Raw genomic sequence first — 15,231 nt, forward strand, 5'->3', positions numbered from 1 at the left:
TCTCTGTGCACGACTTTTAGTTACATGCACTCTAGAAACTGAACTTACACCCTCCATCCTGTGTGTCAGGCATCTCTTTAGTTCCTTAAAGGCACCTTCCTAATGTCAAGGATGGGGGTCTTCACACAGCCATTTCGAATAGCACTTGGTTGTGTTTAAGATTTTATGAGAAACAGAACAGAAATCCCATTATGCTAAGAGGAAACAACCATCTTAAAGGTAGACAATAACACACACCACTGGGAATACTATTTAGACTTATTGTCAGGGGCATAGTGTGGCTTAGGAAATCTTTTGGGAAAATTAACTTGGGGACATATTTTGTTGCGCCAATTTGAAGCATAAAAGTAATTGGAGCCGGGCGGTGGTGGCGCACGCCTTTAATCCCAGCACTCGGGAGGCAGAAGCAGGCGGATCTCTGTGAGTTCAAGACCAGCCTGGTCTACAGAGCTAGTTCCAGGACAGGCTCCAAAACCACAGAGAAACCCTGTCTCGAAAAAAAAAAAAGTAATTGGAAATATTAACCATTGCTACTTGTCCTGAAATATGCATTCTGCCAAACATGCAAGGCCTGACCCCATGGCTCTGGGTGGGTTAGGAATACAGTTGCCAGGTCGAAAAAACAAAAACAGAATACCCAGAAGAATCAGAATCTAAGTAATGAGTCATCTTTTTAAATATGGTCCAAATAGTTCGCAGGACTATCCTGTGTAATATTGAGGCTATACTTATGCTTAAAAGAATATGTGATCTATTTACTAACTTACCAGAGAGCCTATATTTTACCCAGTAATTTCACCTAGTAGTCTTTCAGTCTAAAGTCTGTCAGTCTGGCCTTCCCCCCCTCCCTTCGGTTAAAAATCAACCCAACCAAATTAAATCTAGCTGTATTGACCAAACCTGTTTAGCTATTGGCAACCGGAAGCTGAAAACTCAATAAAAAAATGCCGACATTTATTTGAGAAAGCTGTTTCCCACTTGGCCAAGTATGTGGTCGTCTTTGCCTTCTTCTTCCTCTTCCTCCTCCTCTTCCCCCTCTGCTTCCTCCTTCTCCTCTGCTTCATCGTTTCCTCCTACTTCTCCTCTCCTTGCTAGTTCCTTCACTTAATAAACATGTGTATTAAATCTCACGAACTATTCTGGTTGGTAATATAAAGTGAATAAAGTAGGTGAATTGCCTGCCTATGGAGCTTAGGGATTAAAGGGATAAGTGTCTACAAAAGAAGAATAGAAAAAGATGTGCTCAAGTCATGTGACCATGCAAAGGTACTGTATTAACCACAGTAGCCTGGAATATTCCTTGGTAACAGCTGTCAGTCTTCAATAGTATGCCATGACTCAGATTGTGTTCTACGCATTTGTCTGCTGGGGGGAGGGTAATACCAAGATGCGTGTGTGGGAGTTACAGCTTGTAGGATGTGGTTCTCTCTTTCTACCACGTGGCTCTTGAGATTGAACCCAGGTCGTCAGGTTTGGCAGCAAGCACCCTTACCAGCTGAGCCATCTCACCTGCTTAGCAGTTTGTTTAGGAACAGTCAGTGGCCATTCCAGGCAGCTTTCCAAAGTCGCTGTCTCCAGACTTCCGGGATGTGTCCTTCCTGTCACCACTGTAAATGCTCCACCAGGGAACGAGCAGCAGACTCTGGCAGCCGGAAGCTTATGTGCAAGTCACTGGTCTCCCTGTATAAGCATCCGTTGCTGTTCAGCAGACAGTGTTATGTTCAGTGGTGCAGGGAAGTTCAAGCCTTGGTAACGATAGCAGCAAGGAGATCTGGGTGTGCATTAGGTGTGATGGCGGAAAATGTAGAGAGGCTAAAAGAGAAGGCATTGCACAAAAACAGCAGACGCGAGGTGGGCATGAGCTTTGGGGTATGTTCCTCAACACTGTGATAAAGTGTACATCTCAAAAAAAGTAGGAGCAGATGTGAGTAGTACTGGGTAATGTATTTCAACTTGTTCCTCAGATATGAAAAAAATCATTTATGAACGCCTGAAATTTGGCAGATATGGAGTTATGAAGTCTATCTGAGGACCAGGTAGATAATATTTAGGTCAGTGTCCTATATTATTTAGTAAGAACTTTGCTGCCATTAGTAATGTTCATTGGTGGGGAAATGGCTCAGCAGGTTACTGCTTACTCTGACAGAATCTTTGCAGTTCCCACCTCCTACACCGTGGCTCACAACCACCTGATTGTAACTCAAGTTCCAGGGGATCTGACGCCCTCTGCTGGCGTCTTTGAGCACTGCACCCATCTGACATACACATCCCCCTACAAAACACACACACACACACACACACACACACACAGGGGAAAGGGGACAGATAGCTATAAAATAAAATAAACAAATCTTTATTGATAAAATAATAACTCAACATCATGAATGTTCTTCTCAATGATAGAGTAGCAGCAGTTCCTTTGCCTTGACTTTTTTCTCTGCTGTTCCTGTGTTTCCCCTTTGGCCAAGTCTGTGTATTTGCAGCTTTGACAAAATCCTTGAGAAAAGCAACTCAAGGGAAGAAAGTGTTTCAGATCAGGATTTGAGAATACCTGAGAATACCGCCCGCCATGGAGGGCCAGCGCTACGACAAGATTGCGAAGCAGCTGGTCACATTGTCATCACAGTCAGGAAGCAGAGGTGGGGAGAGGAATACTGGTCCTTAGCTGTACCTCCCTTCAATTCATCCCTAGACCCCGTCCCATTGACCTAATTGAGAAACTCTGCCACTGACATACACAGACTCCAAAGTCTGTCTCAGGTTGGCAATGAAACTTAGCTACTACAGTCTGTATAACTGAAAAACAGTTAAGTCGCTCCGTGAGAGAACCCAGGTTTTCTTTCGAGGGATAGGGTGAAGACAGACCATGGGCGTCTTCTTTACTCCTCTGACACTCAGGGCCCTACCACTCCACATGTACATGGTGTGTCTGCTGTGACAGCCAGGCCATTTTAGGAGGCAGAGCTCTTCAGTGGGGCTCCCTCCTGCCAGGCTGAACAGCTCACAAACCTGGAGCACCCATGCCCTCTCCTGCTGTTTGTTACCTTGGGATTCTTTGTTTCTTAGTAGCCAGGGCACAGCAGGCTCCTGATTAAGAGAGAGGCTCAACCCAGGTGCCTCCTGCCTTCGCTGTCATTTGAAAGTGCCTGCTACTTCAGCAGACCAGAAACACTAGGAAACTATTTCCGGTAGGGAGAGCATGCCTCCTGAATGGCTGCGCCTACTACAGCAACTAAGAGGTGTGTGTGCCTAAGTGACCACGTGGATTTTACAGCTCTTAGGAACCCACTTCCCATTACTTAGGGAAAGCCTTAAATGCACAATGAGGATCCTGAGGCTAATCACCATCAATGCCCAGAACATTACAATAATCCAATGAAACAGAATAGCGTCTCCGAATGTAGCAATTTGTGTAGAAATTGCTGAAAGCCTAGACCCATGCTGAGAACCTTACATAGAAGTAGGCTATTGCTTTGACTGAGGAGTTATTTATTTAGCCTTTTGTTGGTAAATAAGACAATATTTCCTTCAGAAAATCTCCAGAGCCAGGAGTTCATAGGAGAATACCAATTTCCTTGATCAGAACTGGTGAAGGAGGTCTTGGTGCTGCTCTTACCGGTCTTGGGTCTGAAAGAACTCGGTGGGTCCTGGGGGATGACACTATCCTCATGCAGAAGGTGTCTGACTCTCGGGTCAGGAGGTCTGCATGCACTTCCACTGCCTTGCTGGCCATTTTCAGCTTAGTTGTCCAGGCTGAGTGCTCAGTGAGCATTTTTCTGGCTTTTCTCCTTGCAGCACAACAGCTGTGCGGGGACACCACTCGAAAAGAAAGGGTTTGCTTAGTTCATGGTTTGAGGTCCAGCCCATCACAGCAGGGCATCATGCCCGGAGAATGAGGCTGACAGTCACTTTGTGTCCTTATCTAGGAAGCAGAGAGAGAGGTGAATGGCTCACCCTCTCCTTTCTATTCAGTCCAGGAACAACGAAACTAGTGCCCTGGTGACATCCACATTAGGTTGGGTCTTTCCACCTCAATTACCCTAGCTTTGAGAATCCTTCTCAGACGCGTCCAGAAGTTCATAGTCTCCTGTGTCATTCTAGGCCCTGTCGTGCTGACACCTCGACCATCACACCAAACCTACAGTGACTTAGCTGGAGATTCCCTCTCCTGCCTCATGGTTGGGTCTTTGCTGCTTCATGGTAGCCTTGGGGCTGACACTAACACAGTCTCGAGATGTTGGAAGTTTTCTACATCGGTCGTTTCCTCTGTTGGCTTAATTTCCCCAGATATAGTCATTAGATAATGGCGCAGATATGACCCATTAAAGGTATCCCAAATTCTCTTGGTGATTATCTTAGCTGACCCTCATACAAACTATAAAAAGTGGCAAGCAACATTTTATGAGTGCAGAAGTTGAGGTACATGAAGACGGTAGAGGAAGAAGACAGGACTGGACTATAGGTAGACTGCCTGCCACTCAAGGCTTTGAACGCTAAATACTCCAATGGCACCAAATGCCAGGACTTAGATCAGATGCTGACTTTGACCTAAAGGTTCCCTTCAGAGGAGCATTTTCTTAATGAGCCTTTTCGAGTAGAATCCCAGTGACTCTGTTTCCTTGCTTTTCGTCTCCTCACAACCTCCTGGCCTCTGAACACATGCATTTCTTACTTCCTCCACTGGGATCTGTGTCCTGAAAAAAGAACCTTGTTTTGACCCCTGTGTCTGTGCCAATGTCAACGCCTGACCAAGGATGGCGAGTGAAGGATAAGGCTGACAAGTGGTTAAGGGTGCTTGCCACTGCATCTGAACATCTGAGTTCAGCCCAAGAGATTCACACATTAGAGGGCAGAGAACTCTCAAAAGTCCTGTCCTGACCTCTACACACGCGTCCATCCACAGACACCATACATAAGCATCATTTCCAAATGTTTTTAAAAGAATGAAATACTCCGAAAGCAAGCCACGAGTTGAGGGAAATTGTTTATCATATTTAAAATGTTTTCTCCTTCAAGCCTGCCCAGGGCACGTCCTCTGTGTCTAACTCCACGTTGGTTCTTAGGGCTGTGTAGGATGTGACCTGCTGCTCTGAGTTTACGTGGTCACGGGAGGGATGCAGCCGGTGAATCCTCTCTCAGGGAGAACAAACTGCACCTTGGGGAGAGAGGGTTTAGGGAAAGCTGCTTCCAGGGGTATGTCCACGGAAGGAAGATCTGACAGGGATAGATAACCAGGTGGGAACTCAGAGATCACGTTACCAACAATCGCTGTGTAGTGGGACTCAGAGAAGGGCCATCAGGGTGAAGAGAAGACTTTACAATCGAACCCGTAGCAGGAATAAAGGACTGATGAGATCCACAGCGTCTTGACAACTTCTCTAGATTCTAGACTTCATTGAGCAGGGAGGTGTGGCCATGAGAAATTGCAATTGGTGCCAATTTGATTGATGCCAGCTTCAGCTAATATCTTTCACCATTTTATGGATGGGACAACCAAGCCCAGAATCTCCCTGCTTTAAAACATGGGTGGAGCTGGCTTGATTTTTCTCCATTATATTGCCCTCAGGTTCCCTATGCCTGCACCCCAACTTGCATTCCTTTCTTCCAACATTTGACATCAGGAGACAGCTTGTTTGGTTGGTAGAGTGTTTGCCTAGCATGCGCAGGGCCCTGGGTTCAAGCGCCAGTGCTCACACAAACCTGGTACACTGATCCATGCCTCAGGGCTGGGGAACTGGAAGATCAGAAGTTGAAAGTTGTTCTGTTTCATAGCAAGTTCAAGTACAGCTTGGGGTAACCAAGAGCTTGACTTAAAAAAGAAAAGAAAAGAAAAAATAGGGGAGGGAGGGAGAAAGGAGAGAGAGAGAGAGAGAGAGAGAGAGAGAGAGAGAGAGAGAGAACACCAATTTTTCTGTGTCCTTATCTTTCTGTCTGATGGTACACACATTTCAGAGCGCAGCTTCCCGGAGCCCAGGCTGTTGCCCCACGAGCGTCCGAGCTTACACAGGGGTAGCATCGTAAGGGATTGTATTCTGACCATTGGTCTCTGAGAGAAAACTGCTTTTGTACTAGGCGTCTTTTATCTGAAAGGACGGCTGGAGTGCTCCGCCGACTTGGTGGAATGGGGAGGCGCGCAGAGGCTGGCTGCCCACGCTCCGGGCATGCGTGAGCACTGCCAGCAAAACACAGCTGGCACAGCTAATTTTAGCCACGCTGCCGCCTTGCAGAGAGACCCTTTAAGGAAATATATCTTCTCTGAAACAGTCTGTATTATAATGTAGCAGCTGATAGACGTGTCAGAATATTATTACTGGCGGGGGGGGGGGGAACTCTGACAAGTAATTACGAGTTTTTGTTCATTTTTTTCTGTAATATTTATAAAGCCCACGAAATCATCCAGAGAGAGAGAAAAAAAAAAGAGGGAGAGGACGATTTTATTCTCTAATAAGTGAATAAACATAAGGATCGCTTTGATTTTTATTTTTTAGCAGATGGATAAGTCACAAAACACTTTTGAGAGTTAAGCTCACCCCCTTGCTGAGGTGGGACACGGCTTCCCCCCAGAAGTACCCAACTAAGAACGGCAACTTTTTCTCCGCTCTTGAGCATCCTCAGTGTCCTCTAGAAGGCGAAATGTTGGTTTAGTGTGTTAAGAGGTTGTGAAAAAGCCTTGAACACACTTTTCCCCATCTTAACTGGAAAGGCTGGCATGTGTGTGTGTCTGAGAATATATATGTACACACATATATGTATATATATATAATTTTTGCCTTCCTTCCTATGGACACCCCCCCCCCCCCCCCGCAGGGTTTGTTTTGTTCAACAATACCATGCCTCACCTCTGGGAACTTGGCGATTGAAAAGGAGAAGGCAGCTTGGGAGCTTGGGAGCCCCTGTCAGTGCAGGGCAGGGAGGGCTGGGCCGTGCCCCACCCAGGCACTGCAAGGGCAGCTTGGGTTCGGTTCCACCCGGGGCTCGGCTGCAGGCGCCACTCACTCTGCTATTCCAGATAGATAGCAGAGGGTAGCAGCAGCCTTTCTCTCTCTCTCCCTTTCTCTCTCTCCCTCTCTCTCTCTTCTTTTTTTTTCTTCTTCTTTTCCCTCTTGGAGGAAATACTGCAGCCTTCTGGACTGCGTCCGCGGCTCCCTGGAGAGGCTCTCTCGGTTCCACCCACTGGCTGGAAGGAGGGGAAGTGAATGAGAGGGGCAAGGCCAGCCCGAACACACCATGTCACTCTGGGAACCAGACAGCAGCAACTAAGCCTGCACGGGTTTCTTTTTCTTTTCTTTATTTTTTTTCTTTTTCTTTTTGTCCCCCCCCCCAGTTTTTTTCCTTTCTTTTCTTTTTCCTTTTTGCCCATTGTTTCTTTTATCCTTTTATTACAATTTCTTTTTCCAAGGTGGGAAAGAGACACGAGACACCGAAAGCTGTACTGCAAGGGTTCCGAGTTGTGCTAAAGGATTTTTTTTCTTTTTTTTTTTTCCCTCCTCCTTCGCCTTTACAAGCGCCTGCGATTGACAGCACTGGAGACAAGCTGGTTAGAGAACAAACTGCTTCCTCCGGACTGGACCGGGCAGCCGGGAAGAAAGCAGGCAGCCAAGAACTGGGGAAGCTGTCTGGGGGTTTCTCTGCGAACCTCAGCCCCCATCTGGTTTTTCTTCTTTTTCTCTTTTCTTTTGGTTCTTTTGTTTTGCTTTGCCTTGGTTTTCCAGTTGTTTTAAATTCCTTACGGTGTTGGAACTAGTGAGCAGCGGAGTCTTGGAAGCCTCATCAGTCACCCAGACTGCCGGGAACAGTGGATTAAGAGGAAGAAGCTCGCCTGGGGCATCCTATACCCTGTTATTCAGTTTCCTGCCTCGGAGATAAAGATCCCAGCTACATGGGCAAACGCCTGGATCAGCCACAAATGTACCCCCAGTACACGTACTACTGTCCCCAGTACCTCCAAACCAAGGTATGGCTGGACCCGCGAGCTTCGGAAGGCAGCGTGGTGTCTGGTGCTCCTCGGGGGCATGGCAAGTGGACCCTTCCCTCACCCTCGCCCCCATCCCCTCTGCTGACCGCTTTCAAATTACTAACAGTAGGAATGGAGTTAACAAGCCAGAGGAAGAAGGGAGAGGGAACTGGAGTGTGGCTTTCCCGTTAAAGACAGGGTACTTTCAATGGAGTGTTCTTTTGTTATTTAGCAGCAGAAATGCTAGTCAGCTGGGAAAGTCTTTTGCAGGTGAGCTGGGATTTTTAGAAAAGAGGCTCCAGCAGACATTCTCAGGGACACGAATACGATTTCGGGAGCTTTTCTAGTAAGCTGTTTTTTGTGTGCGAATCTCAAAGATTTAGGTGTCTCCCCTTGCCCCCCTTCCTTACAGAAAACACTCGGGGGGGGGCACTTAAACTTTTCATGGCCTAGCACAGCATGAAGAAGGGCCTGGGGAGGTTCCAGGGTACCCACCAAAGTCCCTCAGAGTTTTCTGAGTATATTTTTTGCTTTGGCTGTCTTTGTTTTATGTGAAGGATGACTGAGATGCTATGTGCTAAAAGATGTAGAAGCTTAGGATACAGGGTCTATACTTTTAGACTGGCCCCCTACCCCCACCCTACCCCTATCCCTTTAGCTGCCATCGGAGTCTTGAAAAAGGCATGGAATGTAACTGATAATAATTGAACTTGAATTGGTTGAAGACTTTGGGCTTTGTCCGAGCATGTGCTTAAGTGATCGTTAGGGGCCCAGAGGCAAGCCCACAAAACTGAGCAGAGGGCAGTGCCAACGCTGAACTCTTACCCTTCAGTTAACGCATGAAAGACTGTTAGGTGAGAAATCAATTCTCCAATTTGTCAATTCGATTGGACTTGAAAGGGGGGTAAAATGTTTGTGCTATACTCACCTAAAGTACACAGACAGTCTGATTTTGTATTGCATTAACTAACCCCCACCGTCTTCTTAGTAAGTACACATGCAAGAGTGAGCAAGGCATGTCTGAGCGATGGGTGCTGTCGCTGGGTTTGTCGGCATGACCACCAGGGCTTGGTAATTCATGCTATGGCTATCTCCCATTTATTCGGTCTCATCAGACAATGCCCATTTGAGAATCAAACTGGACAACAGTCTCTCAGGAGTACATCTTCAAGGCTGACGTTTCTTTTTCCATTTTTTTTTCCCTTTTTCGATTGCTCTAAGCTTTTGCTCCTCCAAGGTCGACTCACGTTGCTTTTTTGCCTTTGTGTCCACTTAGTTTGGGCTGCCACTGCTGCTTAACTAGACCAGCCCTCCTTCCTGGTGTCCTGAGTATTAACTCTTTGGGGAACTGGGTAGAGAATGCTGCCCTGCTACTTTCCTTAAAGAAATGGTTTGGGCAAGTTTAAAAAAGAAAATATTTGCAGGTGTTTTTCTCCCCCAAAGAAGCAAAAACAATAAGCCCAGGGGTTGCCTGAAAAATGTCAAGCATTCCAAACCTTTTACTCATCGGGCTAAATTTTTCCAAATGTTTCCCAAATCATGCTTTGTGCTGGTTCTGGTTTCCAATGCTGTGTGCAACCACAAGAGAAAGTTTTTGACTGAAGTGAGTGGAAGAGTTGGGGTTTTTGTTTTGTTTTGTTTTTTTCCTAGATTGCCTCTAACCTATGACTAGGTTAGGGAGTAAGGAATAATGTGTAGAGTTAAAGATTCAGGCTGCCAAGTGAGCCACCCTAGGAGATAGAGGGAGGGAGGGAGGAAGGGAGGGAGGGAGGGAGGGAAGGAGGGAGAGAGAGAGAGAGAGAGAGAGAGAGAGAGAGAGAACGGGGAAGAAAGGAGCCTGGAGAAAAACTAAGAGGTTTTTAAGTCTTTTTGGGATCCTGTGTGGCTTTAGTGCCCTGTGGACTAAACTCTTGTTACTCTCCAATCAGCCCAAGCCATGGGCATCTGGAACATTTTTAAGAAGTTAGCTCCATTAGGCATCCCAAACTGAGATTTAGGTAATCAGATCAGGGCCAGGAGGGATTGTCAGGTCAGCGACTTAGGCTGTTGGGGTGATAATATTGACTGTTATGTTGTCCAACTTCAGCACGGCGGTGCGGTTGTCACATATTGTTCTAGTGCCTATGGAATGACAGACGTTAATGACATCCTAGGAAGCTGGAGATGTGAAAGGTTGGATTCAGAGGAACTACCAGCATGTGGTTCTATTTGAGCACGTGGGGACTTTTTGACAGAGTTCATCCAATCCAAGGAAGCACTGTCAAGAGTGTGGAGGGCAATGAGCTCAGCTTCCGCATGATCTTTGCCCTTTTCACACATACCTATCTCCGAGTAGAATTCGTAATCAGTTAAGGGAAGGGCGTTCTGTTTATGTTTATGTGATGGGCCTAGATGGACTCCACGGAAATCCACTTCTCCAGCTGTCTAACTGCAACTGAGGTTTCTTGTTGCCACCAACGGAGACAATGTTCATAGATACAGAATCCTATGGTTGATCAAAATCACTCCAGGGGTATCAGGCCTTAAAAGGCGGCTGAAAATCAAGCGGTTTTCCTTCCTGATATACAAGAAGGCTCTCTCTCTCTCTCTCTCTCTCTCTCTCTCTCTCTCTCTCTCTCTCTCTCTGTGTGTGTGTGTGTAGGGGGAGAATCCTTGTGGGGATTCTTAAAGAACCCAAACCACTGTTTAGTATAATTTTCAGAAAACGTAAGACAAACAAAAACAATCCAGGCTCTTGCTTTGTACTTAGATAGTGAAATGATAGGCACAACTTTTAATTTCTCATGAGAAAACAGAATGAAGTTCATATTCTGAATATTAAAGCCCAGTCTTCTGTTCCCTCAAATGTATATTGTAGCGCAGGAAGAGGTAGGTCCACTTTCTCCTCCTTTCTCGTTATGTAAGAACTTAACTTTTTTCTTTGCTTTAATAAAACAAAATATAGAATTAGGCTATTTCTGTTTCTCATCTCCCAGAATTATTTTCTAGAGACTTAAAATGCTTTATAGGAGACAAAATGTGCATGTAGCGTAAATGGTAGTAGATAGTAACTATTCAGCAGCCTGATGTGCACAGAATGGCGCGTATTTAAATGACATGAATGCTGGGCTGTGCTTTGTAGCAGTGCTGTGCTGTGCAGTGCTGTACTGTGCAGTGCTGGGTTGTGCAGTGCTGTGCTGTGCTGTGCAGTGCTGTGCTGTGCTGTGCTATGCTGTGCAGTGCTGTACTGTGCTGTGCAGTGCTGTGCAGTTCTATGCAGTGCTGTGCTGTGCAGTGCTGTGCTGTGCTATGTAGTGCTGTGCTGTGCAGTGCTGTGCTGTGCTGTGCAGTGCTGTGCTATGTAGTGCTGTGCTGTGCAGTGCTGTGCTGTGCTGTGCTGGGCAGTGCTGTGCTGTGCTATGCAGTGCTGTGCTGTGCTGTGCTGTGCTCACGTCTTCAGATGCTCGGTCTCTGTTGGACTGATGCTTTTTCTCCTCGCTACAGAAGACGGTCTCAAGGAGGGGCATTGCTTTTTGTCATGGCATAATGAAGAAACTTAGTGACATGTTACAATACTGAAGCAAGTGATGTGGCTTGTGGCTTGATGTTTAAAGTTTCTCAAAGCACTCTGCTGCTGAGAAGGGTAGAAAGACCCATCCACAGTCTAGAGCAGAGAAGGCTGAAAAGTGTGCATCATCTTACTGGCGGAATACAAAATGGCATTTGACTCTTGCAACCCCACATTTTTCAGAAAATCCCCTTGTTGGTGTTGGGTTCTGAGACTCCAGGTATATTTTGCCTTGAATTTCAGGCACTTTGAGTAGGACCATTTCTTGAAAAACAGCAATAAAGCATCAAACAGACAACAAAGTAGTTGAAAGGAAAAAGCCAGGGAAGGGCAGCACGCTTACTCACTGCTCGGTGGCTTGGTATTCCTGGATATCGTGGTTGAGAAATGGATATTTCTCTCTTACCAGATATTTGGAAAACTTTAGTCATGTTTTTTAAACTTTAGAAAGAGCCCCCAGCAAGTGTCTCCATTCTTGCTTTTACATAACCTTCCTGGTTCACAGACTTCCTCTACCAGCCCAGCAATCAGAACAGTGTCCCCCTCTCTGGTCAGTAAAACTCTTGACGAGGGGTTCAAACTAAGAGGTCCTTCCTGGGTTCCTCTAGCTAGTGCCATTCAGATGACATCCTGAGCCTTATTGAAGCAGGATCAGGTATGAGGGCCGAGTCTCACCCACTGTGCCCTGAATTTAGCTTGAACCACCACGGTTTGCAGCCCAGCCTGAAGCCTCCCGCTAAGAGTCTAGCTGGGGTGCTGTTGGTCATAGAGAGATCATATGCTTGAGAACACGAGGGATGAGGAGCGGACAAAGAAAAGGGAGCTTCTGGAGGATAGAGCATTTTAAAAACTGTGGACATCCGGATCCTTCAAAAGCAAAATCACGGCTCACCCAGTTGTCAGGCAGGCAGAGGAAGGCAATCCTGCAGGAGGGAGGGAGGCTGGGATTTCTTAGAACTTCCTGCCTGGGCTTTGCACTGATAGCTGGACTTGGGAACCTGCCAGTTGGTTGAAAACTGTCTGAAAACTCCCAAGTTCTGGTTTCCTTTGAAAACTTGAAACGCACAAAACTTGTTTTCTTAAAACAACAACTACCCAAAAAGCAAAAACAAAAACAACAAACAAACTTGCAGCCTTGGATTATTTGCACAATTTTACGTACAGTTCCAAGTATTTTCCTTTGCTTGGGCCAGGGGTGCCTGTAGGAGAACATGAGGATATGTTTGGCTGATTTTCAAGTGTACAGAATTTTAATTTGTTTTAAATAAGAGGAAAAACTCCAGCTAGAAGGAATTGCTGTCTCCCTTCGGTTCTCGCTGCTGCAGGTCCGTAGACTCAGTGGGGGTGTGTGCAGCCTGCTGCAGGTTTTGCTGTCTTTTCTAGAATGTGCTCTGATCCCCTAAAAATGTCTCCCCAAATTGTCCAGAAAGTTCTTATTTTTTTCTCTAAATTCAGAACTTAAAGTGAGCAGCATCTATATTTCTTTCACAGTCCTTTCTGGAGCAGTTTCCTTTCATTTTCTCTCCATTTATGGAAGAAATTACAGAATTATACAATAGGAAATTTTTTCACACAAGCGAATAAGCTGTTTGGGAGCTGGGGACAGGGACACTTTGCAGAGAGAGACACAAAAGAGGAAAAGGGGTCGCAGGTTCATCCAGGGTCTTTCTGGCTTCAGGGACTCTTGGAGGCTTCATCTTTGCACTAATGTGATTTTTCACAAATCGCTCTTGGTATTACCAGTCTTTTGTCAGAGAAGGAGACAAAGGTTCACCCACGATGATGTTCCTGCCAGATCTGGAAAACATCGGTCTTTCCTTTGAAAAGAAACATTTTTTTTTTTAGTGTCAAACTTTTTATTCAGAGTAAATGGTGGATGTTTGTCCACAATTGGCTCCAAGTACCACGCTGAAATTGTTTTGTAACAGTCTCACACACCACAGCTGTATGTGATTAACTAGTGTAATATCCAAAGCATGTGAGAAGAGACGTTTTTATGCTATAGCTGCTGCAAGCAGGAGCGCAGATGGGGCAGAGGGGAGAGCCACAGGGACGACGTCCACGGGCAGGGACGTGTCTTCAGGATGTGTGTTACTATTTTTGTAGTAGTGGGAAAACATTGAACTGTTTTGGCTGTGCTTTAAAAGTATATATTTTCTGGAAGTGAAAACAGATGGTTGCTAACAATTGTTTAAAAAATATGCATGTGTATGCTCTAGTGAGGGACATTTAATTGGAAGACACAAACCTATTTAATGGGGCTGACAGCTATGTAAAAGGAAAGCTAAGAATGACTCTCAAAACACAAATTCAAAAGCAAAGGCGAACTTCACGTTCTTTCTCGATATTATAAATAATCTTTACATATCTTTCTGCTTACATTTTTCTTGTCTACTTTAATCTTTGGAAATCTTATCAGAAAACCTTCATGGGATTTACCTCTAAAGAAAACATTGGCCTATCATAATGTTCAACAATTTAGAGATACCAAGATGGGAAACTGTGTTTGCTTTGAAAGATAATGGGAAATAACAAGAGATGGCTTTGTAGACTGTGACATTCCCATTGATGATGCTAAAAATTAGAAAACGACACACAGGCCCCTGTTTCTCTAGTACTGGTGTTGTAAAGACGAGTCTGGGTTCTATGGGTTCTCTATAGTCTTTGGGAGGTAAAGTTAGTCATTAGAGATTGTAGCCCTATAGAATAAATAACACTAACAGGAAGGCTGGGGAGATGGCTCAGTGGGCAAGACACTTGCTGTCCAAACCTGATTATCCATGTTCAAATCCCATAACCCACGGAAAGGTGGGAGTCAGGACCAAGTGTCTGTGAACCCAGTGTTCCTAAGGGGTTGGGGGGAAGGTGAGAGGTGGAGACAAGAGATTCTCCAGAAGCTTGCTAGTCTAACCAATGCTGTGGCAAAGAGAGACCAGTCTCAAGAGAGGTGGGAGGTGAGAATGGGGAGCCAAGATTGTCTCCTGACGTCCATGGTCACAGCCCTGAAGTCTCATACATGAAATACACACACAAAACACATACACAAGGGCATGCCCACACACATGAATAGTAATGATAAAAATAAACTTACCTATAATATATACTATTTAATACGCCATAAACTATAATAGGTAAAAGTTAGATGTATTGTTAGTTAGTGATTGTTTTCAGGGCCTTGAAAATGTCTATAGAATTGGCTACTTAGTTTCAGATTTCAGATTTTAGACATCAAAACTAGAAGGAAAATAAGACGTGTTGGCACTGGTGAGCTGGCTTATGTTTCCTTTTAGGTTTGCTTTCAAGTTGACATTGGTAGAGAATTTGTACACACTGAATTTTTTCCCTTATTTTCCATCATGTTTGTTACTCATTAAATACATACTATTTGGGGTCAGATATATGACTGTAGCTTTGCAGTTTGATATGGCATTCTCCTCGAGACAGCGAATATGAAGAAGACGGATGCAGTTCCTGTTTCTCATTGGGTCATTCTCTGCTCTGTTTTCTGGGGCCTTGGTTTGTTCATCAGTTTCATTCACTCTGACCCCTGCCTGATACAACATTTGGGGATCCTCTTTGGAGACAGCTGGGTCTTCTTTGGTCTTTGCTGTTCTGTGGCATTGGAAGGTGACCTGTGTTTGGTGCTTTTCATGAGTTTTTGCTTGGTACTTTGATGCTTTCTATAAAGCAGTTAAATGCTGCTTTGCGGACTCTGCGGGTTTGGTAACTG

The 15,231-nt window shown here is 45.3% G+C and overlaps 1 protein-coding gene across 13 annotated transcripts in view; it reads left to right on the forward strand.

Moving 5' to 3' along the window:
• The window catches only part of Rbms3 (RNA binding motif single stranded interacting protein 3), a 1,319,552-nt gene that overhangs the window by 634,614 nt on the left and 669,707 nt on the right, over positions 1–15,231 (forward strand). For 5 of the 13 annotated variants that reach the window (XM_041676988.1, XM_041676990.1, XM_041676989.1 and 2 more), the window contains exon 1: positions 7,352–7,954. The exons of the other annotated variants lie outside the window; for them this stretch is intronic. In XM_041676988.1, coding sequence (XP_041532922.1) covers positions 7,880–7,954 — 75 coding nt within the window. In that variant the 5' untranslated portion in view covers positions 7,352–7,879. Of the gene's footprint in view, positions 1–7,351; positions 7,955–15,231 lie in introns of those variants that run through there. 13 annotated transcript variants of the gene reach the window in all.

This window comes from Microtus oregoni, unplaced genomic scaffold (genome assembly GCF_018167655.1).
Source record: "Microtus oregoni isolate MIOR12 unplaced genomic scaffold, Mior012 000028F_ref0000031, whole genome shotgun sequence".
In the NCBI taxonomy this organism is placed as follows: Eukaryota; Metazoa; Chordata; class Mammalia; order Rodentia; family Cricetidae; genus Microtus; species Microtus oregoni.